Genomic DNA, 27843 nt, shown 5'->3' with positions numbered 1-27843 from the left:
TGTGATTGGTCTGGAAATCTCACAGTGAGTTAAACAGACATGGCAAAGCCCATGGCTGAAACAATCGGGTTTCCAATTCGCTGCCGGCCCCACATCCCACTCCACTGCAAGCATGTGAGTTCAAATGACATGCTTTCCATTATTTCTAATTGAATACACTCGCTTGAGTAAAGAAGAGAAATTACAGATGAAAATAATGTTAATTATTTGAGAAATTTGATTTGTCGTTTTTGTGGTACTTTCTTTTTAATGAATGGTGACTTTGGGGAAAAAAAGGATCTGATTGTTTGGATCTCTGCTGATTACTTTACCTTGATATTTTTTGATTGGTTTCACATTTAGCTAATTGGGTATTTGATTTGGTAATTAAACAGATTGGATACTTGATGTGATTACTTCATCCAATGATTATAATTTGTCCTATGGATATATCATGCTTTGAAGACTACTTTCAGAATTGAAACCTTTGAAAGGCATGACTAATTAGATACAATCTTTAAAAATCAAATAGATTCTAATTGTAGGGTAAACATTTTCAGAATGTAGAACAGTTGAATTCTACCAAGTGTAAAAATATTCTTCTCACTTTATTTAAAAATATCTAATGTAGTTTACCCCCTGTCCATTAGTTTTATTAAAAGGAATAAAAATGAAAAAGAAGTAAAACAGTCAGAAGACAACAAAGGACAAAGTAAAATTAGTGTTGCATTGATCCTCCAGATGCTATTCTCAGAAGTATCAAAAGCTACTGAGTTGAGTAGTTAATTAATGCCAAAACACAAGGGTGCTAAAGCAAGAACAGATATAATAACTGTAAATTAATAAAACATTTACAATTACAGGCAGATAATGCTCACTAATGGTAAGTCAATCATTTGAATTAATAATTAAGTAGTTGCTTCCAGAATGGATTTCCAGTCTTGTTTCTGTAGCAATTCATTTTATATAGAATGTAAAACACAGGAACAGGTTAATTCAAGGCAATATTTATGCTGTACTCAAGTCTCTTCCCATCCATCTTCATAGAACAATAGCAGCATAACCTTCTATTCCTTTTTCCATCATGTGTTTATCTAGCTACCCCTTAAATGCATCTATGCTAGTTGCCTCAACTACCCGTTGCGGTCGAGAGTTCCGCAATCTAACCTCTTTCTAGATAAAGAGGTTTCTCTTGAATTCCCGACTGGATTTATTAGTGACTATCTTATACTTATGCCCCTAGTTCTGATCTCCCCCACAAATAGAAATGTCTTCTCTACGTCTACCTTATCAAACCTTTCCTCTATTAGATCACCCCTCAGCCTTCTCTTTTCTACAGAAAAGATCCCCAGCCTGTTCAATCTTTCCTTATCGCTCGAACCTGTCAGTTCTGATATCATCCTTAAGTGGATGATACCAGGGACATGATTTTGCCTCCGGGGTCAGGAACTTGACTTTGGAACCATTTCCGGATCCCGACCCTGCGCTTGGGAGTAGTTATAGCCTACGATTTTCCCTGATGTCAGTTGCTAATTGACTGGAAATCGGGTTTGGTGGCCAATTGGCAGCAGCAGGTGTGGGATGGAGTTGGGACTCTGAAACTGCAGGCTCGATTTAAAGGCATCATGGCAGCCATTACTGTGGCAGCTATTTTGAATCAGCATGTAAGCTCCAGCTCATCAGGAAGAGAGGCAGAGGCCTGGCACCCGATGCATGGCTGCCCGACGCTTCACAGATGCTGCCCTTGAGGTGCTGCTGGAAACTGGGAGTGAGGGGTGTGAGGTGTTGTTTCCAGATGGTGACAGGAGAAGGCCACCCAGCCAAATGAAGCAGACTTGGCTGGAGGTTGCAGAAATTGTCAGCAGCAGAAATGTTGTGCGGAGGAACTGGGTGCAGTGCCGCAAGACGTTTAATGCCGTTCTTCACTCTGGCAAGGTGAGTGCGATGTGACACCTAGATGATGACTGACGTCCAGGTATGCAACCTCCAGCAGACACACCAGCTGAGCCGACTGAGGGTACATGGTGCTCCTGAACATGTGCACCCAGGGTAATTATGTGCCCAGGGTAATTACTAACCGCTCAGCAATGCCCAGAGTCCTAGCGCTGTTGAGACCTGGTAGCACTGATACAGGCAGCTTTTTATGTAAATGAGTCACTGGCATTGGTCAGAGAGGCCAGTAGTGCCTTACCTCGCTCTCTTTTATCACTGCAGGAGAAGAGGGCACATAATTCGCAAATGAAGATTTGCGGAAGAGGAGTGGTGCCCCAGCTCGCCATCCTCACTGCTATGGAGGTAACCCTGCAGGACTAAGTGGTGATGGAGAGATGGGAATACCTGGAGGAGAGATTGAAAAGATATATTCTACATTCTACATCACAGAGTGTTGAAACAGGTAGCTATGGAAATAGTGGATGCATTGGTGATCATCTTCCAAAATACTATAGATTCTGGAGTGGTTCCTGCAGATTGGAAGGTTGCAAATGTCACCCCACTATTTAAGCAGGGAGGGAGAGAGATAACAGGGAATTACAGACCTGTTAGCCTTACAACAGTTGTGAAAATGCTAGAATCTATTCTAAAAGATGATAAATGGACACTTGGATAATAATGCTCTGATTGGGCATAGTCAACATGGATTTTTGAATGGGAAATCATGTTTGACAAATCTGTTGGAGTTTTTTGAGGATCTTACAACAGAATTGATAAAGGGGACGTGGTATTTTTGGATTTTCAGAAGGCTTTTGATAAAGTCCCCCGCAGGAGGTTGGTTAGCAAAATAAAGCACATGGGATAGGAGGTAATATACTGGCATGGATTAGGATTGGTTAACAGGCAGAAAGCAGAGAGTAGGAATAAACGGGTCATTCTCGCATTGGCAGGCTGTGACTAGTGGGGTACCACAGAGATCAATGCTTGGGCCCCAGCTGTTCACAATATATATCAATAATTTGGATGTGGGGACCAAATGTAGTATTTCCAAGTTCGTGGATGACACAAAACTAGGTGGGAATGTGTGTTGTGAGGAAGATGCAAAGCGGCTTCAAGGGAATTTGGAAAGACTTAGTGAGAGGGCAAGAACGTGGCAGATGGAATATAATGTGGAAAATGTGAGGTTATCCACTTTGGTAGGAGGAACAAATGTGCAGAGTATATCTTAAATGATAAGAGATTAGAAAGTGTAGATGTATAAAGGGACCTGGCTGTCCTTGTCAATAAGTCACTGAAAGCTAACATGGAGGTGCAGCAAGCAATTAAGAAGGCTAATGGTATGTTAGCCTTTATCGCAAGAGGAATTGAACACAGGAGTAATGAAGTCTTGCTTCAATTGTATAGAACCTTGGTTAGACTGCACCTGAAGTACTGTGTGCAGTTTTGGTCCCCATACCTGAGGAAGGATATTATTGCCATAGAGGGAGTGCAACAAAGGTTCACCAGACTTGTTTACGGGATGGCAGGACTGTCCTATGAAGAGAGATTGGGGAAACGGGGCCTGTATTCTCAAGAGTTTCAAAGAATGAGAGGTGATCTCATTGAAACCTATAAAATACTTAAAGGGATAGACAGGGTAGATGCAGCTAAGATGTTTCCCCTGGTTGGGGAATCTCGAACCAGGGAACACAATTTCAAAATAAGGGGAAGCCAACTAGGACAGAGATGAGGAGAAATTTCTTTACTCAGAGGGTTGTGAATCTTTGGAATTCTCTACCCTAGAGGGCTGTGGAAGTTCAGTCATTTAGTATGTTTAAAGCAGAAATAGACAGATTTCTAAATACAAATAACACAAGGGGATATGAGGATAGTGTGGGAAAAAGGCATTGAAGTGGACGATCAGCCTTGATCATATTGAATGGCAGGGCAGGCTTGATGGGCTGAATGGCCTACTCCTGCTCCTACGTTCCTATTGATATCTTAAGATGAAGAGGATGGAGTGTACTGCTCCCTGTCTGACAACATGTCAAAGACTTGGCTGCATTGGGAAGTTTCGGCACGGCACAGGTTTCTGGTGTCACAGGATATTTCTCCCGATCTCCTTCTTATGTCTCCCACAGGGTCAGTTGTGGAGGGCAAGCGAAAAAGTATAGTTGCATCTTCGGGGGTTTCTTAAGCATTTGAAACTGCACACCAGCATTGTCATCTCATACAAGTGCACTCTCCACCAGCGCAGTTCTGCTGACATTGGTGGGTCCTCATGCAGTTGGAAAGGGTGGCACTGAGTGAAGAGCACGGCACTAGAGAGCAGGAAGTGAGAGAGGCAGAAGCAGTTATGGCCAGTCCCTCTTGGAGGATGGAGAACAGAGACAGCCATACTCAGCTGGGCACAGGTGCAGAGGATCAGGAGTCACAAAAAGGGAAGCTCTTCCTTGATCAGCAGTGAGAGATGTGTACTCACATGTCAGAGTTCCCTGGGGCAGTGCGGAGTCATGGGCTGAGAATGGAGATGTTCATTCGGCTCATGTGCACCACCATAGCTCAGGGCTTTGAACGCATGAGCTCCTCCATTGAGAGTTTGGCCAACCTCATGGAGAGCCATTTGCGGCAGCACTTGGAGTGGATACTGGAACAGTGCACTGACATGCACAGAATGCACACCGAGCTCTATAACATGGAACAGTCAGTGGCGCTGAAGGTGCAAAGGCATAGAGTGGGTTCCAGTTGCACCCCAGCTGGTGGCTCCCTCCTGCAATCCAGAGCGTCATCCAAGGGCTGAGGCAGTAACCAATGAGGATGAGGGCACCCATCATGGGGCACCATCATCATCATTAACCTTCTTAGCCCCTCTGATTGAGAGTCATCTATGCAGCAGGGCCCTTTGACAGAGGCTGCCCCTGCATTGATACCAGAGCAGCAACCTCTGAAGGTACCCCTACTGGCACCTCCATGATGAGGATGACTGTCACGGGCATGTCAGTCCCAGGTAGACACAAGCAAGCAGGCTTCCTCCACCTCATCCAAGGCCACAAGCAGAGCATCGCATAGAAGTGGCCGAGAACGGAGGCCACCTTGTCGATCAGAGCACTGAATGGTTCACTGGAGTTTATTTCACTTGATAATGTGTACTTTGTAACTTTTTGCTAACACTGTAAATCTTGGCTCCAGACTTGTGAGCTTCCAGTCTTTAATGGCGAAACTAGAAAAGAGGGATGAAGTGGTGAAGGCCCCCTGGACAGATGTGCACCATGCATTGGTGATAAGAGTGGGTCTATTCAAGGTTGCGTCTTCAATGGAAGTGTTCTCACAGGTAGATCAAAGTGAGTTCTAGAGCATGCAGTCCTGCTGGAGGAGAAGCGCTCAGGTGAAAGTTGCCTGGATCAGATGTTCCCTGGTGTTGACGCCATCCTGATGCGAACTTTGACTCCTGAGCTGGCCACGACCACCTCCCTGCACAGCCTGGGAACCTCTCTGCTCTGCATCCTCTTCTTCTTTCTCCTCCAATGAGCTGTGTCGTTCCAGCGCCTCACCCTCTTCAAGGTCCACTCTGGAGGGCCAATATTACAGAGAATGCAGCAGATCACCACAATGTGCGAGACCCTTGCAGGAGTGTACTGCAGGGTGCCACCCAATGGCCTACTCAATGGTAGTCTTTGTGAGCAGATGGCTTCAGTTGTAGCGCCTGTGTGGCTCCGTCTCAGAGGTAAATTAAAGGGGTGAGTAGCCATATTTTCAATATCTTGTCCCCTGGAATCCATCTATGAAGTTTTGGTGCTGGCACAAAGAGTTACGGCACCCTGGACTGCCGGAAGATGAAGGTGTCATGGCAGCTACCAGGATAGTGAGTGCGCACATGCATAAAACCCTTGTGGTCACAGACCAGCTGAATGTTAAGGGCATGGAAGTCCTTCCTGTTGATGAATCTGATTTCCCACTCACTCAGTGCCTTGATGACCACGAGGTAATGGATGATGCTCTGCACCTGCAGGATGGAGGTAAATCCTACTGCCCTTTGTGCCTGCGAGGTCAAATAAACATGTCAGAGAGTCAGTGCTGCAGGAGATTGCATCTGCCTAGGCAGGTGGTCTGTTAATTGTGGCCTCATTAGGGAAAATCTCAGACCTTGCAGTAATGCTTGCCTTGTCCTGCCAGTAGCCATGAAAGTCACTGTGGGCTTGAACTTCTTTGCTTCTGCTCCTTCCAGCTAGCTTCCTGGCTAGCTTCTTCTTCGGCGATACACTCAATGCTGAGGGTATAGCCTTCATTACCTTCCTGCCCTTGTTCCTGTTCACTGCCCTCATCATGTCTGGCACTCTGAAATGCAATGGTGTGCTGCCACTTGAGAGATGCCGCCAAGGTTTGCTGCGATCCTTGGAAAGAGCTAGAAGCAAAGTTCAAGCCCACAGTGACTTTCATGGCTACTGGCAGGACATAGCAAGCATTACTGCAAGGTCTGAGATTTTCCTCAATGAGGTCACAATTAACAGTGACCACCTGCCTGGGTAGATGCAATCTCCTGCAGCACTGACTCTCAGACATGTCTAGCTAGCTTTTTCTTGGGCGATACACTCAATGCTGAGGGTATAGCCTCCGTTACCTTCCTGCCCTTGTTCCTGTCCACTGCCCTCATCATGCCTGGCACTCTATTCCTGCTGCTGAGGATGTTGATCCTTAACGTTACTTGACCCTACCTCCGATAACCTTAACCCTATGTTCAGCTGTCGCTTTGCTTGTGGGCAGCTTCACTCAATGATTACTGGATTCCCCCCGCCTCCACCCACTTATGGTGCCACAATCCCTGGAGGGCCATGACCCTCTCAACTGCTCGAGCAGATATAGACCACTTGCTCCATTAATGCTGCTCACCTGCTGGCACCTGCATGCCAGTGGCTGCATTCCGTCTCAGCCATGTAGCCTTTTATGGGACCATCCAATTGAATGGTGCAGTCATGACTGGCTGCCCGTTTTGTTGCCACCTCCTTCCACCTGGATCCATTGTGTAATCCATGTGCGGCCACTAAAATTCCAAATTAGACTTTGATGAGCTGACAAGAAGAATAAGCTCATTAAAAAGATCAATTGGCCTATTATCTGAATTGGGCGGGTTGCCGTGTCCCACCTTTCCTCCCCCTCCCCCCCCCCCACCACCCGGGTAAAATCGCTGACAGTCAGAATGCAATATCAAACTGGTGCACTGCTGGCGGTGCTAATTTTCACACCCGCCCATCTTCGCATTCGCCCCGATCATGACCTAAAAATCCAGCTCAAGATATCAAGTGGAAACAATTCATTTGGCTACATAAAAGTTGTTGTTTTTTCCAACAGCTCACTTCAGCACTTTGGACTGCATTTTCAGGTCACCCTTCCAGTGGAAATGAAGCAGTAGCATCTTGAAAATGATAAGTAAAGTCTTACTGCCTTACTGCTACGGATGTGACAATGTTCCCTGTGGTAAACCTCTGGGTGGCCCAAGTGGCTCTGTGTCAAGCGGTAGGTTCATTTAAAATGCTAGTCAGGGTCCTGACGTACATGGGACTAAAGGCCTGCTAACCAACCAGAACCCGACGGGACCCGATGACATGTGTCGGGTTCGGGTCGGGTCAGGTCGCACTTCTGGGTCTTGCATTCAGGCTCGGATCGGACACGCTCTATCATCACCTCAGGTAAGTCACTAACATGTTAATTTACTTTTTGGACTTTAAAGGAGGTTTTGCTAGTTATTTTAAGCTTGTGCAGGTAAGGAACAAAATGAAAAATGGAAGGTAAGTTAACTGATGGTCGGGTCGGGCGTGGGAAGAAATAGGACTCGGGCCGGGTCGGATGGGGTTCTGTCGGGCTCTGGTTGGGTCTCATTTGTAGACCCGAGCAGGCCTTTACATGGGACCCCACTTGCCATTGAACTGGTCCAGCATGTGCCGTGCTCCCAACCAGCATCAGATGGCAGTCCACCATCCCAATACTAACAGGATCTCAAAGGTTCCTCTTTATTTCTGTGGGGCTGGAAGGAGCAGAGGTACTCCTAAAGGTTTCTTAAAACCAGCCTGGGCTACTGCCGCATGGGATTTTCCCATTGGACATCAGAGCCCCCATTTCTCATTTACCTGCTCGTCGCCTGGAGGCCAGAAGGGCTACCTTGGTACTTGAATGTTGGCTGCAGCTCACCATCCCAGTGGTAATGAGGCCCAGTCTTCAAAATGGACCAGTGCTCATGTTGGGACCAGTAGGCAGCATATTCTGCAGGCCAGCCACCTTAAGCCCACTTAAAGTGAAAATCCATCCCCTTGTTTTTTCTGAAGCTGTAATGAAATGGCAAGATTCACTTTTTGTCCTTCGCTTTCAACTTTATTGTCTTTTTATTCATTTTAATAATTCTTGAACAGTCAAAAAAGCCTTTATGAATTATTACAAATATGCATGGAGATGTGAGCAAATTCTTGCATGTCCATTTTTACAAGGAAAACAAACAATTATCTACGTCCCTCTTAATATATTAAGTTTGGTTAGACCCTATTAAGGTAAGTTAAAAGCTCTAGAAAATCTTATGCATTGTTTTTCACTTCCAACCAGAGAGACAACTATACGAAGCTCACAGAACTATAGCATAAATCATGAAAATACATGCAAAATTGGTTTACAATTAAATATGTATATTTGACTATATGATAGAAACAATAAAATGATAAAAGTTACAATTGTGACATAGCATTTTACTATGAAGAGCAAAGAAATTTACAAAATAACCTGAATCTTTACAAAGATAATTTTGAAGTACAACATCCAGCTATGCAATTTTTAGCCAATTGTATGCTTACATAGGGGATCATACTTAATTTTATTATTCAGTACTACTCATTTGACTTTTGTGCTGCGTCTTCATTTATTTGTTAGCTATTCCAATTATACCCCAAGCTAAACCTTTTCCAACATTTCCTGTTACAGTGCTGTCGTCATTTTCAGCTTTACCCAGGTCATCTTCATTCTCAGTAACCTTTGAGAAAGAAAATGTTAATAACTGAACCTTCAAATAATAACACCATAAAGTTTTCAAATACAGTTGCTAGAACGAAAGTAAATATTATCTCTCCATTCTTAACACATTATTATTCAAAAATGTTTTCAGTTCACCAACAGAGTTTGATAACAACTTAATTCTCCCATGTGCAAGATCAAAATGTTCACAAAAGCTTTGGTGCCCTGGCTTAAATAGGTAATTAAGTACTTGTTTCTCTCTTTTCATACACCTCAATGTACAACCCAAAGAGGAAGAAGGTGGAAAATCAGTTCCTTTAAGAGATTACACATATGGGCCCAAAAAATCTGCAGTTGTTTATGATGCTAATGATGTGCAACATTAACTCAGCCAGATTTAAGCTCATTCCAAATTTGAAAGATAGGGCAGAACAATTACTCCCATGTAAACTGTTATGGGGAGTTGGGAGGAGGAAGTAGGAACATAGGATTAGGAGTAGGCCATTTAAACCCTTGAGCCTGTTCTGACATTTAATGAAATCATGGCAGATCTGAACTTGTTGCTGCAGGATTTAAAAGCCTGTGGCAACTTAAGGTGGTAACATCTTTCTGGAACCATAACAACTGCTGTGTTGCCTTCTCTAGTTTTGACAGGATTATTCAGTGATTTCTTAACAAAGGATTCCTTGCGCTTTTGCAAGACTTTATGATATCAACATCAGGCACCGGAGTATCCCAAGGAATGGCTCAGACAAGCAGGGGCAAAGCAAGGATATTAGCCCAGAATTTTACTGATGCGCACTTATAGATGCTTCTGGTGAATTTCACCAGAGAAGCAAGCACCTGCTGGGCTTGCAAGAAAGTTCATCAATGGCAGTTACCAGAAGTGCCTGGAAGAAGGTAGTAGAGCAACTTCTCTCACCCCAAGACCACAGAGCCATGTCAGAAAATTTGATAACCTGCTGAGGGCACACAAGAGAATATGGTAAGAGTGCTCTTCACTGATGATCCTCACTTCTTTAATGAAATTATGTCTTCATCCTCAGTGCACTGTGGCTCAATGATTCTCTAACTATATCTAACTATTCAATTCATGCTGGTCTGATTTTGGCCTTAACTCCACTTTCCTGCCTTCCCCCCACAACCCTTGACTCCCCTGTAGAACAAAAATCTACTTCAGCCTTGAATATATCCAGCATCCACTGTTCTCCGTGGAAGAGAATTCCAGTTTTCCTCACAGAAAAAAATCCTCGCCATCTCCATCTTAAATGGGAGACACCTTATTTTGAAACTGTGCTGCTGATTCTAGATACCCCATGAGGGGAAACATCCTCTCGGCATCGAGCTGTAAAATCCCCCTCAAAATCTTATATGTTTCAATGAGATCACCTCTCATTCTTCTAAACTCCAATGAGTATAGGCCCAACCTGCTCAACCTTTTCTCTTAAGACAACCCCTTCATCCCAGGAATAAGCCTAGTGAATCTTCTCTGAACTTCTTCCCATGCAAGTATATCCTTCCTTAAGTAAGGTGACCAAAACTGTACGCAGTGCTCTAAGTATGGTCTCACCAATGCCCTATACAGTTGTAACAAGACCTCCCTACTTTTCTACTTCATCCCACTTGCAATAGAGGCCAACATTCCATTTGCCTTCCTCAATCCTTGCTGTACCTGCACACTAACTTTATGTGATTCATGTATGAGGACACCCAGATCCCTTTGTACCACAGCATTCTGCAGGCTCTCTCCATTTAAATAATATTCTGCTATTCTATTCTTCCTGCCAAGTGGACAACCTCACATTTTCCTACATTATACTCCATCTGCCAAATTTTTACCCACTCATTAAAATACCTATGTCCCTTTGCAGACTCTTTGTGTCTTCCTCACAACTTGCTTTCCTACCTATCTTTGTATCATCAGAAAATTTGGTGACAGTACACCTGGTCCCTTCATTCAAGTTATTAATATAGATCGTAAATAGCTGAAGGCCCCAGCATTGATCCCCGTGGCACTCCACTAGTTACAGTTTGCCAACCTGAAAATGACCCATTTATCCCGACTCTCAGATTTCTGTTAGTTAGCCAGTCCCTTATCCATGCTAACATATTACCCCAACACTATGAGCTCTTATCTTGTGTAGTAATGTTTTATGTGACACCTTATCAAAAGCCTTTTGGAAATCCAAATACATTACATCTACTGGTTCCCCGTTTATCCATCCTGCTTGTTACATCCTCAAAACTCTAATAAATTTGTGAAACACCATTTCCCTTTCATTAAACCATGTTGACTCAGCTTGATTGTATGATGATTTTCTAAAAGTCCTGCTACTACTTCCTTAATAATGGATTACATTACATCTTGCCCCATGTCTCACTCCCAAATCTGTGCCTATAGCTCCCAAAACTCCATTTGAATCTCTCCAATTAGATTTCTGCCTCACCCACACTTAAGTTACAAACGGCATGCTCTATTACTGCAACAATGATGCAATATCCCTTTCACCTACCCTGCAATTTTGACAAAGTCAACAACACCTTCCTTCTCCCAGTCCCTCCTCCATCATTCAGCTTGGTGGGCCTGCTATTATTTGGTTCTTCTTTTATCTACTGGTTTGTAACTAAAGCATCGTCAGGAATGGATACAACCTTCCAACAAACACACCGAAAGAGAGAGCTAACGTGATGACAATAACCAGAATGAGCAGGCACTTGCATTCACCTCTCTGGCTGAGTGCCCACAGGCGCAGGTTTCCACTGATTGCACATATGTGGTAATCCAAGAACCACCACGTCAACTAGGAGTTTTTAAATCAACCACAAGAGATATTATACCATCAAGGCGCAGCTGGTGTGCAGCACAAGACGATATTCATGCAGGTGTGTGACAGATGTTTTCATACTGCAGCAGTCCAACATTCCAGACTTATTCATTCCAGGAACCAGACTTAAGGGTTGACTTGTAGGAAATAAGGAATAACACCTTCAAACTAGGCTCATGACACCTGTGAGAAACACCATCAATAAGGCGCAGGAGTACTACGAGAGCCACATGACCACCAGGTCTGTCATAGAGCAAGGCATTGGAATACTGAAGATGTGCTTCAGTTAACTAGATAAGTCTGGAGGCTCCCTTCAGTACTCGTTAGTGAGGGTGTCCAGAATCCTAGTATTCGTTAGTGAGGGTGTCCAGAATCATAGTAGTGTACTGTGTCCTGCATAAAATTGCGCAGCTGGGAAGATTACAAGGTGGGGGAGGTCAAAAGGCGCTCATCAGGCAATTTCAAGTGAGAAAAACACAGGAGGTGGAGGAGGAGGAATATAAAGATGGGACACCATTGCCAGACCAACTTTGTAAATTGCTGTGTGGGATGCCCTTATAGGTAGAAAGACAAGTTAATGATTCCAACTGGAATAAATAACATACGAAAGCCACCACCAGCACCAACACGCCCCCTCCCCTTGCAATAAACAGTCCTTCAACCAAGCATAGCCATTACACGTCAACCTACTGGATCCCATTATGTATTGACATTTATCACGAAACAAGTGAAAGGGTGAGTTGACACTCAGGATGCAATAATGGGCAAGACGTGCAGGTGTTGCTAATTAATAAATTTTATGTGGCATTATAAAAAAGGAAACTTAACAATGTAACATTTTGCCAAACACCCATGCGCTTTGGTGAATTACAATTGCTTTAACTTACATATTCTCCTGCTTCTACATGATGCATCCAATATGACTTCAGCAAAGTTTGAGTCAGGTTGCTCAGATCGCCCACAGCTATCTTGACTACACTTCTTCCCACCCTGTTTCCTGCAAGGACTCTAATTCATTCTTCAGGTTTCCCCATCACATTTATTCGACATGATGCAAACTTCCACACCTATGCTTCTGATCATGTATCCTTTTTCCTCAACTGAGGATCCCCTCCCCCACGCCAGCATGATTCACAGGCCCCGCGAGTGTCTGTTCCACGTCACGCACTCCTATTCTCACCCCTTCCCCTCCCTCCCAGAACCATGTTACGGTTCCCTTTCTCCTCACCTTCCATCCCACCAGTCTCCGTATTCAACCAAACTCCGCCATCTCCAGCACGATGCCACCACCAAACACAACTTCCCCTCCCAGCATTCTGAAGAGACCGTTCCTTCTGTGACATCCTGGTCCACTCCTCAATCACTCCCAACACCACCTCCCATATCATCGTTCCACGCAAGTGAAGGAGATGTAACACCTGCCCTTTTAGCTCCTCCCTGTCCAAGGCCCCAAACACTCCAGCCAAGTGAAACAGCGATTTACTTGTACTTCTTTCTAATTTAGTAAACTGTGTTACCTGCTCATGATATGGTCTCCTCTACATTGGGGAGACCAAATGCAGATTCCACTTTGCGGAACACCTCCATTCAAGCGTGACCCTGAGCTTCCAATTGCTTGTGTTTTAATTCTGCATCTTGTACCCACTCTGACCTTTCTGTCCTTGGCCTGCTAGTGTTCCAATGAAGCTCAACGTAAGCTCGAGGAACAGCATCTCATCTTTCGACTCGGAACTTTCAGCCTTCCAGACTCAACGCAGACTTCAACAAATTTAGATTGTAACCTCTACCCCCATTTTGTTTCCTTTTTTGCTAGTTTTGGTTTATCTCTTGCTTCTTTATTTTTCTTTTTATGCTTTCAGATGACAAGTGATCTTGATTCAGTCTTTCAAACCTACTCTAGACACTTTTGTTTCTTTATTTGTGCCATCACCACTCCTTCGCACCATCAATCCTTTTGCCATTTAATTTCTCCTGCCTTTCACCCTATCAGACCTTCCCTTTTGTTCCTTTTCCCCCATCCATCCCTTTCACTTTTTCCAGTTCTGATAAAGGTCGTGAACAAAAAACATTAACTGTTTCTCTCTCTACACATTTTGCCAGAACAGTATTTCCAGAATTTTCTGTTTTTCTTTGCTCAGATCCTGCCCTCACTGCTCAGATGCTTTTGCCTTACGAGCTCTGGGTTTCAGATTCCTAGAGTCATTTACGGCACAGAAAGAGGCCATTCAGCTATCGGGTCCATGCCAGCTCTCCACACAGCTATCCAGTCAGTCCCACTTCCCAGCTCAATCCCTGTAACCCTGCGAGTGTATTTCCCTCAAGTGACCATCCAACTTCCTCTTGATTGCCTCCGCTTCCACCACCCTTGTGGGCAGCGAGTTCCAGGTCATTACCACCCGCTGCGTAAAAAAGTTCTTCCTCATATTTCCCCTGCAACTCTTGTCCAAAACCTTCAATCTGTGTCCCCTAGTCCTTGTACCATTAGCTAATGGGAACAGATTTTCTTTATCTAAGCCTGTCATAATTTTGTACACTTGTATTAAATTTCCCCTCAATCTCGTTTGTTCTTTTTTTATTTATTTATTTAGAGATACAGCACTGAAACAGGCCCTTCGGCCCACTGAGTCTGTGCCGACCATCAACCACCCATTTATACTAATCCTACATTAATCCCATATTCCTACCACATCCCCACCTTCCCCTACCACCTACCTATACTAGGGGCAATTTATAATGGCCAATTTACCTATCATCCTGCAAGTCTTTGGCTGTGGGAGGAAACCGTTCTAAGGAGAACAAACCCAGCTTTTCCAACCTAACCTTGTTGCTAAAATCCCCCATCCCTGGAACCATTCTGGTAAATCTCCTCTGCACCCTCATGTCTTTCCTGAAGTGTGGTGACCAGAACTGGACACAATTCTCCAGTTGGGGCCTAACCAGAGCTTTATAAAGGTTCAGTATAACTTCCCTGCTTTTGTACTCAATGCCTCTATTTATGAAGCTTAAGATTCCATATGCTTTACTAACCACTTTCTCAATATGTCCTGCCAACTTCAGAGATCAATGCACATGCACCCCCAGGTCCCCATTCCTGTACACTTGTTAGAACTGTGCCATAAGTATATATTGCCTCTTCCTATTCCTTCTGCAAAAATGCATCACCTCACACTTGTCAGTATTAAATTCCATCTGCCACCTGTCTGCCCATTCTGCTAGCCTATCTATGTCCTGTTGCAGGCAGTTCGTATCAAACTCACTGTTTGAAACACCTCCAAGTTTGGTGTCATCGGCAAATTTTGAGATTCTACTCTATATTCCAAGATCCAAGTCATTTATATAATCGCAAAGCAGTGGTCCTAGCACTGACCCTTGGGGAACACCACTGTCTACCATCCTTCAGTCTGAAATGCAATCATTTACCATGACTTGCTGTTTTCTGTCCTTAAGCTAATTTTTTATCCAACTGGACACTGACCCTCCTATTCCATGAGCCTCAATTTTGTTAACCAGCCTTCTATGTGGCACTTTATCAAATACTTTCTTAAAATCCAGGTAAAGAACATCCACTTCATTCCCTTCATCAAAATTCTGTTACTTCATCAAAAAATTCGATTAGTCAAGCCTTTTACAAATCCATGCCGGCTATCCTTAATTAACTCGAACCTCTCCAAGTGTCTTTTGATTTTTTCCCTGATTATTGTTTATAAAACTTTACCCACCACTGATGTTAAACTAACTGGCCTGTAGTTGCTAAGACTGTCCTTACACCCTTTCTTCAATAAGGGTGTCAAATTTGCCACTCTTCAATCCTCTGGCATCTCCCCCGCATCCAGGAAAGATTGGAAGATTACGGAAAGCCCTTCTGCTATCTCTATCCCCATTTCCTTTACCAACCTGGGATGCAAGCCATCCGGACCAGGTGATTTATCTATGCTAAGCATAGCCAGCCTTTTTAGTGCCTCCTCCTGTCAACTTTTACCCTTTTCATTGCCTCTATTCTCGCCACTTCTACTGATATTTTGTCAGATTCCATTTCTTTCGTGAACATTGATACAAAGTACTCATTAAGTATATTACCCCGGCCTTGTGCCTCTAATAAGCCCCACTCCACCTCTTACTACTTGCTTACCATTTACATGCCTGTAGAAAATTTTTGGTTCCCTTTTATGTTGACTGCCATTCTATTCTCATATTCTCTCTTTGCCGGTCTTATTTTCCTCTTCACCTCCCCTCTCAACTTATTGCATATGGCCTGGTTCTCACTTGATGAGTTCATCTGACATGCATCAAAGCCCCTTTTTTTGTTTCATCATTATCTTTACCTCTCTTGTCATCCAAGGAGCCCTATCATTGGTTCCCCTACCTTTCACCTTTATTGGAATGTACCTGCCCTGTACCTGAAGTATCTCTTCCTTAAAGATAACCCATTGTTCCATTACAGCTCTTCCTGTCAGTCTTTAGTTCCATTCTACCCTGGCTAGATCCCTTCTCATGCTGTTGACATTCGCTCTCTTCCAATCCAGACATTCTACATTATTTTGTTCCTTGCTTTTCTGCATTACTAGTCTAAATATTACGATACGATGATCATTTTCCCCAAGTGCTCCCCCACAGATACTTGGTCCACTTGGCCCACCTCCTTTCCCAGCATCAGATCCAGCAATGCCTCCTTTCTAGTTGGGCTGAGAACATACTGATCAAGGAAGTTCTCCTGAACACATTTCAGAAATTCCTCCTCCTTACCCTTTACTCCAAAATTATCCCAATCGGTATTTGGGTAATTAAAGTTCCACAATATCATCACTCTGTAGTTATTGGACATCTCTGTGATTTCCCTGCAGATTTGCTCCTTTCTCTCTCACTATTTGGAGGCATATAGAATACCATCGTAACAAGATCATATCCTTTTTGCTCCTTGCCCCTTCAAGTACATCCTCCCTTTCCAACGCTGCAATGTCTTCCCCAATCAGTATTGCCACACCACCTCCTTTTTTACCTTCTCCATCTTTTCTGAACACTTTATATCCTTGTATATTAAGCACCCAGTCCTCACTTTCTGTTGTTGCCACTATATCATATTCTCATACTGCTATTTGTGCTTGCAGCTCACCCCATGCTTTGTGCGTTTATACAAATGCACTGTAATCCTGTCTTTGCATTCCTAGTAGTCCTTCTCAGACCACTCCCATCCAATATGGAACTATTCCCTTCTCTCGTACTGAATAACACTCTCACTCTGACCCCACCTAATACTTTACTATTTCAGGTACACAAACAGCCGTTTGGTAGTACAGAACTTGCTGAAAATAGAGATATGTTTGTCGAAGCTTTTCGCCTTGCACTCATCAGGACAATCTGCAAGAATACCAATGTAAGGGAAACAACAACTTTATACTGTATGAGAAGAGAGTGTTGATTGGTTGACAAGTGAACTCTGATTGGTAGAAGCGTTGCCATGGAGAATGCACCAGTTAATGGTGACTGACAGTTAACTGCCAAGCTTTGTTTGAAGTTCAAACCAGGCAGCTTGACTCTGATTGGTCAAGGCATTGCCCTGAGACTGAACCAGCGAATAGCTGTCACTTATTTTGTTTAGCTGTAACAGGCGCAATGTTTGTACATATTCTTCCTGTCTGCAAAAAACAGGGCCCTGTGTATTAATATATGTAGCTTCCAGTATGCGCAAATGTGCCACAGTGTGAGCCCTACTGACAATCTTAAATTGGTTGTCAGTGTAATGCTTAGCACCCTGAGGATTATTTAGCAAATGTTGTCCAATTGCGGAATCCATTTCATTTTGGACACTGTGAATGGAGTTTTGCAAGCATAGGCTGGTTGGGCACTCTCTTCTCATACAGAATAAAGTTGTTGTTTTCCCTTACAGTGGTATTCTTGCAGATTGTCCTGATGAGTGCAAGTTGAAAAGCTTCGACAACATGTCTCTATTTTCAGCAAGATTTTATTTTGTGCTCCAGTGCTATCTGTCTCTCCCAATTCTCTGTGCACCTTGGTGTTCCTCTCTTGTCTTATCTACTGGTTCTCACATCCCTGCCAAATTAGTTTCAACCCTCCCCAATCGCACTAGCAAATCGCCCTGCAAGGAAATTTGTCCCAGAACTGTTTAAGTGCAACCCGTTCAGTCTGTATAGGTCCCATCTTCTCCAGATCTGGTCCCGGTGTCCCAGGAATCTAAAGCCCTCCCTTCTGCCCCATCTTTCCAGCCACACATTCATCTGCTTGCGGGGCGATTTGCTAGTGCAATTGGGGCGGGTTGAACCTAATTTAGCAGGGATGTGAGAACCAGGAGATAAGACAAGAGAGGAGCACCAAGGTGCATAGAGAATTGGGAGAGACAGATAGCACTAGAATACGAAATAAAATACTGCACTTCCTATTTCTATATTCACATGCGTGTGCTACTGGGAGTAATACAGAGATTGCTACTTTTGAGGGCGTGCTTGCTAATTTCCTACCTAGCTCCCTAAACTTTTTCTGCAGGACCACATTCCTCTTCCTACCTGTGTCATTGGTACCAATGTGGACCGCAAGATGCCACAGACTGCTCCATCTGCTCTTGTGCATGGGCAGACTCACCCACTGGGAGATGAAACAGCATGTTGGCTTCTGACTGAGGAAAGGCAACATCCAAGAACTGGGAGTACTTTGCGTGGAGTTCCGACTTCCATCTCCTCTTTCGCCATCATGCCGCTGCTGGGCCAGTGTCACAACACTCCTACTGTTCTGCTGCAAACAAGCTTGGTGAAGACCTGTGACATGTTGTAAGACCATGCCAAAGACTTGCAGGTTAATAGGTTAATTGGCCATTATAAAATTGCCCCTAGTATAGGTAGGTGGTAGGGAAATATATAGGGACAGGTGGGGATGTGATAGGAATATGGGATTAGTGTAGGATTAGTATAAATGGGTGGTTGATGGTCGGCACAGACTCGGTGGGCCGAAGGGCCTGTTTCAGTGCTGTATCTCTAAACTAAACTAAACTAAACTACCACAGATAAGTTGCTATCGGTCATCCCGTTTAATACAACAGACATGCTGGCATCCAAACTCTGGATGGCCATGTTCATGGACTGCATGGACTCCTTTGGGAGCATGCCTGAAGCTCCATGGAGGCAGCCCTTCTCCCTATGGCAGATATTCTCACAATTTCCTGCACCACCAATGTGCAAGCTGGACTCCATCTTATCCACTGTTGTGTAGACTGTGTGTGGCACTTCTGACAGTATCCCATAAAGTTTCTGATAGACCTCTAGTATTCTCCTTCTCAACAAAGGCCTCCAGGGTTCAGCATCTGTGTCCAGCTCAGCAGAACTTGGAGAGGACTGTACCCCTTGACGTGGCCTCTCCATAGCTGCCCCTGTCACCAGTGTATGCTTGTTCTCACTTGTGAATTGTGAATCACCATGAAAACCCAATTAACTTGACCCAATGAAGTGCCAATATGTGCATTGGTACGTGTCTGTATGTTCTGTGATGGTGCACCCTCAGAAGGAATGAGGTCCTCTGAAGAATTGTCCTTATGCATCTCCAGTAACACTTTCTATATGTGTGAAGGCCCTGAACACAAAAGAAATGAATATGAAATAATCATGGCTAAGAAACAATATTGAAGTCAGGAGATGGAGTTTAATTGATGGATAGTATAACCTAATTGATGGCAGGTGAGAGACAAAGGATGTGTAAACAGCCTGGGCAGCTTCGTAGTGCCTGTGATTCTTCTTCTTTGGCCTCCTTGTCTCGAGAAACAATGGGTAAGCGCCTGGAGGTGGTCAGTGGTTTGTGGAGCAGCGCCTGGAGTAGCTATAAAGGCCAATTCTAGAGTGGCAGACTCTTCCACAGGTGCTGCAGAACAATTTGTTTGTCGGGGCTATTACACAGTTGGCTCTCTCCTTGCGCTTCTTTCTTTTTTCCTGCCAGCTGCTAAGTCTCTTCGACTCGCGTGATTATGCTCGGATTAAGTCAAGTAATTAATCAATTATGCCATCAATGGTAATCAGTAGTGATATTAACTGTGAACTTGTTTTTCCCAAGAACTTCTTCCTTTTGTTTTCATGCTGGTCAGGGCAGGCCATGTTCGCAGCTGTTGTTTTGTCTAAACTACTGTTTTTCTCTTCTTAAAAATAATAGCTGTTTCCTATTGTTTAAACAGAAGTCAAGTTCTTACTGTATTAGATAACCCTTGGACTACAAGCCAGGACAATGGATAGCCTTGCACATGGGATGGTCCACTATGATGTGGAGTCAGGAGATGGAGTTTAATTGATGGATAGTATAACCTAATTGATGGCAGGTGAGAGACACCATCAAAGGATGTGTAAACAGCCTGGGCAGCTTCGTAGTGCCTGTGAGAAGAATTTGATAAGGACTCATGGCTGTCAGATTCTTGTTTTGAGTAAGTCTGATGAAAGCCTCGGAAAGCTGGAATGGAGCCAGAAATTGGACTAAAAGGGGCACAGCATCCAATGTTCGGGGCTGCAGCTGGAGTGGTCCAGTCAACCCTGAAGACTACTGTTGAGAGTGAACTTAGCTTTAGTTTTGCGTATCGCGACATAAAGCTTATCTATTTTACCTAGCCAGCTTTGCAATACATGATTAACTTAGTTTAGAATGTTCTAGTGGGTTAACAAGTTTAAAGAAAGGAGATAATTGAATCAGGAGACGGTTAGTCACGCAAGAGGGAGTTGGGGTTGTTTTGGACAGAGGAGACAAGTTGAGACAAGTCACGTAGATAAGGGTATAAAGGTTGGACTCTCGGGACGATCGCGAGCGAGAACCCCGGGGGCCAACATTCAAACAAGGAACCCCGAGTCAGGGATTCAGTGACAGAACCGACTAGTCCAAGACTGAGCACCTTGGCTAGGCACGGGTAATGTGCATGTGAATTGTGAGGTTTGCATATTCTTTGAAACTGGTTTCTTATGTGACTTATTAATAAAATATATTGTACTTGCTATTGGTGTCTGTAACATTTGCTGCTGTTACCTTGTTGCTCTTGATGCCGTCGGCCAGGAGCTGGACAACCGAATTTGGCGTCCCTGGGTGGGCGCAAATTGAAGAGTTAACTCGAATTTAGAGAGACCCCGCCGTTTCCGAAACCTAAAACAGCAGTTTAAATATACCAACAGGTGACGACAATATGACGGAGCAGCAGCCCAGGTGGTATGTGACGTTGCGCGATTATGTGAATAACAGGTGGCCCAAATAGATGGACTACTCTACGGACAGTTATGTGAGTCCAGGATCCGTGTCCGAATCAATATGGACGAAGGTCCATGGGTATAACAGTAAAGGGAAAGCTGTGAAAATCCGAAAGACTGCAGTAATTACTTGTTGCCTGAAAGAATTAGAAGGGAAGCAGAAGTGGTAGTTCTAAAATGTCGCCTGCAACAACTGGAGAAGCAGGCTGACAAGTGGAAGGAAAAGGCACAGCGCTGGGAACAACAGTGTGCCAATTATACATTACATATGAGTAGCTTTCAGACTCAGGCCGAGAAGGCAGAGCCCAGTTGCTGTAAGGCGGAACGAGATGCCACACAGGCACAGGAAGAAAAACAGAAGGTAGAGCAGAAATGTACAGACCTCCAAGCTGCACTACAAGTTCTGCATCAGACCTCGAAGAGCAGGGCTCACAAGTCAGCTAGCCACACTAAATGTCAGAAAGAAATAGACAGGCTAAGAAGTCAGTTATCGGTCCAAAGAGGGATCATTTGTGCGTTTGGAGATAAATCTAAGGGGTAGAATGATGACAACTCGGGTAACGATACACCCAACTGGGGAGGATTAGATGAGGAAGCCTGGCGATACGGCCGAGGTTATGATGGCTATGATTACGATAAACCACGCCCCCGGCGGACGCATCCGCCCCGCCTCCACCGCTAGAGCCTGAGCCGATGCATCCTCTGGTGACGCGACAGACAGCGGACCAACCCGCCAATTAGAATCAGGGCACAGGAGAGCAGGGAGGAGCTCAGGAAGTCCCAGCTCCTCTAGGACAGTAACGACAACCACAAGCCCAGCAGCCAGGGGCAGTAATGTATACCACCCTGTATACGATCATACACTGGTCCGAAATGAAAAAGGATGTATCCATCTATAATAGTATGGGAGAACCATACGCCACGTTTGCCGCTGTCACTCAGTTAAAATCTCTGCACGACTTGGACGATGCAGAGGAAGTGAAACTGCTTGGCATGAGCATAAGTTCTGTCCTATTTTCGGCCCTATCACAAAATTAACAATGAGGGGACGGCAGTCCAGACCAGATGACGCAAGCTATTCTAAATGCAGCTGGCCTCAACAGGAGACCCCGCTGCTTGTTTGAAAAAGTGCCAGCAGGGACCAAGTGAACATCCCATGGCATTTGCCAATCGCCTGTGGAATAATTTTGATGGGGTATACGGGCCTGGCCTGGTAAGGACAAATCTGCCCGTTGAAAAGCAAAGTACATGGAAGCGTACTATCATAGCCCATGCGAATGAAACATGCCAAGATGCCTGGACGGGTACGACCCCAAGGATGCCGGCCACACTGAGGCTTGGGTCCTCCACAAGATGACTAGAGCTTGGGAAAAGGTGATGGAAAAGGAAAATAAAAAGCAAGAGGAGAAAATAAAACAAACAAAAGGGAAGGTTAGTGCAGTCCAAAACCAGCAAGAGGTAGCCTGGAGAAATGAAGGGAGAAACTGAGGTCAGGGAAGAAGGGATGGGCATCACCACAGTCCTCACAATAGCCCTCCCCCTTCATATGGGGATAGAAGGGGAAATAGGGGACAGAGTGCCAGAACTAACACCCCAGGCAACCGGTGCTACAACTGTGGTAGTCCTGGGCACTTTGCCAGGGATTGCAGAGCCCCACGAAGGTCGAACCGTGAGGCACCCTGTCCGAGACAAGACCTGCCCCCAGGAGATCAGGGCCCCCAGCCAGTGGCATCCCTCCATCTGGAGGACGACTACTGATGGTGCCAGGCCTCAGCAAAGTGGGTGTGCCAGGGGGAATGGGACGACTTTGGGAGGCCTGTAGTCCAATGCAGGGTTAGAGGCTGCCTTACAATGTTTTTGTGGGACACCAGAGGGTCCAGAACCATCCTAAAGAGACATCATAACATTGATCCCTCATGGCGCACCCCCGAACAGATTGTTTTAAACGGGTTCAGCGGTCATACTCAGACCCTCTCCAAACCTTTAGATTTTGAATGGGAAAGAAAGATTTAAACATCAATGCATTATTATGAAATTGGGGAGAGACGATGATCACATTTTGGGAATAGATCTGATGAAGGCGCAAGGCCTGTCGTTTGATCCGGTAAACTGTTGCATCTGGAAAGTGGGGAATGGCTGCCCCATCAACATACCCACAGGGCAGTATGCAGACCGTATAAGTGCTATGGCCGAACTCTGGATGAAACTGGAGGAAATAACATCTGACATAGGTGTACAGGGGCTGCTAAGACGGCATGAGGGAACTTTTGCCAGTCATAAACACGCATCTGGGAGAATGGCAGGGCCAGTCTTGATAGAGGGCCCAGATCCTAAACCCAGAAACTGTACAGCTTCCCTAAGGAAGCCGAGGCCGAGATAGAGAAGGGTACTAACAGCTTGTTGGGGCAAGGCGTACTAAGACCGATTGAGTCAACCAACAATTCTCCCATTTGGCCAGTTAACCATTGATTACCGAGAATTGAATAAGGTAACACCGCTTACCGCTCCCACGGTAGCCACTAGCCCAGAAACCTTGATGTCGCAACTACCTGCTGCTAAATACTTTACAGTGCTTGGCATAAGTAATGGATTTTGGTCGACCCCCCTGGTAAAAGAGTGTCAATACAAATTTGCCGTCACATTTAAAGGACAGCAGTACACATGGATTTGTTTACCTCAGGGCTTTCACAATAGCCCATCTATCTTTCACCAGCGGCTGGCCCAGGCTCTGCGGTACTTTTCACACCCGGAATGCTTGGTTCAGTACGTTGATGATTTGCTACTACAAACAGAAACCCGAGAACAGCACTTATAGCTCTTGGAGGAACTACTTTTGGAGGTACCTCTTAGGGGTTAACCGACTGAAACTCAATCCAACGAAGGCACAAATAATGAGGGAAAGGGTATCCTATTTAGGGATCGTTATTAGCCAGGGAAAACATGACATTGAAAATAAACGTCAAGATAGAGTTGCGAAATTCCCTAACCCGACCGATGTTAGAGGGCTGAGATCATTTTTGGGCTGGTGGGCTATTGCAGGAATCACAGACGGCTTTGCTGCCAAGGCTGCCCTCTTGCAAGAATTGTTAAAGAAAAACTTCGAGTGGAATTGGACTGACGACCACACGATAGCTGTACAGGAACTGAAGCAAGTATTGGCTAGTGCCCCTACTTTGCAGGTCCCTAACCCTGATAAGCCTTTTGCTTAGAGGTAGCAGCCACCGACACCTCATTGTCCGCAATATTGCTGCAGGAAAAGTATGGCAAGTTTTGCCCCGTGGCCTATGCCTCCAGACTTTTAATAGCATGTGAGAAACACCTACTGGTGTTTTGGGCTGTGCAAAATTTTACCTACATAATGGGTTTAAACACATTGACAATCCTGACAGAGCACACCCCCATACAGTTGTTGTTGGATGGCCAACTTAAGGACGGCAATGTCAGCCAAAACCGGCTAGCCCGCTGGATTTTGCTGTTGCAAGGCAGACATGCAAGTTAAACGAGCCCATACCACAACTGTTTGGCAGCAAATCTAAGTTATCAGGGAACACCGCACGAATTTCAGGTTTTGACAGTGAAGTGTCCCAAGGGACCCTTCGTGCCTAAACAAGGGGGGGATGACAGTCACAAGGCAGTAGACGGAGATGAAGTGGCACCCATGAAAATTTTTGTTGATGGCTCATCCAAGGTAGAAGACAGGGTGTGGCATACATACACAGACTAATCAAGGGGATCGGGTAGAGGACATAGCCTTAAAACTACCCTCCACGATGAGTTCACAAGGAGCAGACCTAGCAGCAGTGGCTTATATAGTTACCCAACCGGACACTTTCCCCGTACCAGCAGTTATCTATTCAGACAGTATGTATGTGTGTAACAATTTGACAGGATACTTGCCCCTATGGGAAGCTAGAGGATTTGTATCAGCCGACGATAAGCCGCTACCCTCAGCTCCCCTGCTTAAAAAGATATTTGAAGCAGCCAGTAAGGGTAAAATACGTAGGAGTAAAGGTCAATGCACATAGCAAAGACACACCGGAAGGAAATAGGACAGCAGACAAGCTAGCCAAACAAGGAGCTGAAACGGGGAAACCATGGAACGGACCCTTTTCTACCTTCTCTAGACCCGGATTTGGAAGAGGAGGGAAAACCTACGGGAGCTATAGCAGCTACTCCCGCCCCTATGGTAGAGAATTTAGTGGAAGCTCAGAAACAGGATGCCAATCTGAACAATATACTGGAAAATAAGCAAGAATGGCCTGAGGCTTATAAAAACTGGAAAACTAAAATGCCAATTGATAAAGGTCTAGTGCTAAAGGAAGGAAAGTATGCAGTTCCCCTACAGGATAGGAACCAGATAATATATCAGTGCCATGACCTAAATGGACATCAGGGAATTGAGGCCACTAACAAAAGGGTCGCTGAACTATGTTGGTGGCCCAAGCAAGGGGAAGATGTCAAACACTATGTGGAAAACTGTTTGATTTGTGTTCAGAATAACCCTGAAAGGTTAACTCGTCCGGTAGAGGGACCCTGGTGTAGTCTCTAATTTGACTATATTGGACCCTTGCCACCATGCAAGGAGGGTTACAAATACATCTTCGTGATGGTGGATACTTTTACAAAATGGGTGAGAAGCATTCCCCACTCAGACCAATACTGCACAAGTACTGAAATGTTGTTACAACATGTATTCACTAGATGGGGACTGCCCCGGAGCATTGAATCAGACCAAGGGTCCCATTTTACTGCAAGGGTTATGCAAAGTGTAATGACCATGATGGGGTTACCCAGAAGTTCCACATAGCCTATCAATCTAGTGGCATGGTAGAAAGGATGAACCGAACCTTAAAGGGAATGATCAGGAAGACTATTCAGAAAAATAATTCGACTTGGCACCAAGTACTACCATATGTGCTTATAGTAGTGCGTAATAGTGTTTCTAGCGCCACGGGATTTATCCCGCATCAACTGATGACAGGCCGGGGGATGAGAGAAATCGAAAGCCTATTGGGACTGAACCTATCGGGTCCCAAAGTAACCGCACTCAATCATGAAAAATTTATGAGTCAATTGGTAAAAACTCTGCAGGCAATGAAAGTGACTGCTGCAGTAAACATGGGGAATCGAAGGAAACAAATTAAAACTTATTTTGATGGGAAGGTAAAGCCCCAGGAAATGGCAGTAGGCCAGCAAGTAATGATAAGAGTACACCAGACTGGAACATTCCTGTCACCTAGATATGCGGGCCCTTACAGTATAGTACATCGAGCAAGTCCCTTGGTATACAATGTTTTGCAAGACAAAGGAGAAACCGGACGGTACCACGTGAATCAACTGAAACCCTTTGGCAGGGTAAGCAGTCATCATCAATTACATGTGGCCATAGATGACATGTAGGAGGATCCTCCACCCCTTCGATGCAGGCACCTAAAATGGCACCCCCACCTCTACCACTGCCAGCAGTAACCAGTCCGGTTGTAAGACCGAAATAACCGACACTACCCTCATCCCAACCCCCTTTGGGAGATTTGTTCAGAGACATGGAAGGCAAGGATTGGGATTTGAATGGGTTTTTTGACAGGCTAGTCCTATGGACCCCACCTAGAAGCAAAAAAGGTCCTAGGCACCCTCCTGACCAAATAGGATGGCATAGGCCATCACCTGGCTTGATGGTATGAGGAAATGGTTAAAACGACCAGGGGATAATGATTGTGATCCTGCAGACGTATCAGATAACTGATAACAACAGATAAGGCACTTGTGTTGCAGGAAACCGCTGGGCGGAATCAAAATGAAGACGACGTTCAACACCTCAATACTGCTGGTATCAATAATCCTGGCCATGGGAATGGGAAACACTATCCAATATAAACTGGGAACAACAGTATTCTGGTATACCACAAGCCATGTGGAATGCAGCCCTCAACATGGGACATTGTACATAACGAAAGGAGAACAGGTGACTCCACATTGTAATATGGGTCCACTTAAGGTCGCACGTGGGAACAGCAAGAACCTGATGTACATGGACGGTTGGTGGGGACTTCTAGAAATGAGAAATGGTTCACTGGTCAAATTCCCTAATCTAACCAGTGTGTGCTTCAAACCTGAGACTTACTGGTATTGCAAAAAATGTCACCTACATGTGAGGTGGGTATCAATGTATTCCGAGTCTGCTCCTATTGATCAACAAGGGTGGGGCATTTGTAGTTCCAATGACAGTGATAGGACATGGACAGTGTATCCTAAGGAAAAGGTTGTTACCACCACGCCTCCTACAACTCCATATAAAATCCAGACTATACCAATTGACCCCTATTGTCCGGAACATCTCCCAGGACCTAAAAATGGACTTGTCATGATTGAAACTAAGAAGTACGTGTATCATAATGTACAATATGAATTAGTACCCATTGTTTTAAACATATCTGATATTCACCTGCCTGATTGGTGTCCAAAGGAAACCCGAGAGTTATATAAAGCTTTATTGCAACAGTTATTCAAACAGGAGTCAGGAGAAGGAGGAAACGAAGGGCAACCAAATCAACAAGGGCATAGAAGGAGATGTAGTTTAGAGAGTGATGTTGCTACAGTGTTCAATACGGGAACTTCTCTTGTAAAGACTTTAGATTTAGAAAATGTAGATTCAAAGATGAGAGGGCTAACAAAGCAGATTAAGGATATTTTGACTAAAAGGAATAGCAACCAGCAACAAGTAGCTACAACCGGAGGAGATTTAACCAAGTCTACTAAAGGTTTTGTTACCATAATGGAGGGTCACGCTAAAACAATTAACAAGATTAGAATGGCCATAGAGGAGATATTCCATAGCGCTAATAATAAGAGTGTATTTAGTACTTACGGGTCATGGATTTTAGAACAAACCCGAGAGAATTTGAGACAAGTCGAGGAAGGTAAAG

General features: G+C 44.7%; 1 protein-coding gene across 3 annotated transcripts in view; it reads right to left on the bottom strand.

Moving 5' to 3' along the window:
• Positions 1–8242: 8242 nt before the first annotated feature.
• LOC137374434 (superoxide dismutase [Cu-Zn]-like) overlaps positions 8243–27843 on the bottom strand; it is a 60887-nt gene continuing 41286 nt past the window's right edge. For 2 of the 3 annotated variants that reach the window (XM_068040544.1, XM_068040543.1), the window contains exon 5: positions 8243–8899. In XM_068040544.1, the coding sequence (XP_067896645.1) occupies positions 8789–8899 (111 nt within the window). In that variant the 3' untranslated portion in view covers positions 8243–8788. The remainder of the gene's footprint in view (positions 8900–27843) is intronic. The other variant, XM_068040545.1, reaches the window with a different exon arrangement.

Source organism: Heterodontus francisci, chromosome 10 (assembly GCF_036365525.1).
Source record: "Heterodontus francisci isolate sHetFra1 chromosome 10, sHetFra1.hap1, whole genome shotgun sequence".
Classification (NCBI taxonomy): Eukaryota; Metazoa; Chordata; class Chondrichthyes; order Heterodontiformes; family Heterodontidae; genus Heterodontus; species Heterodontus francisci.
This window is presented reverse-complemented; position numbering and strand designations above follow the sequence as displayed.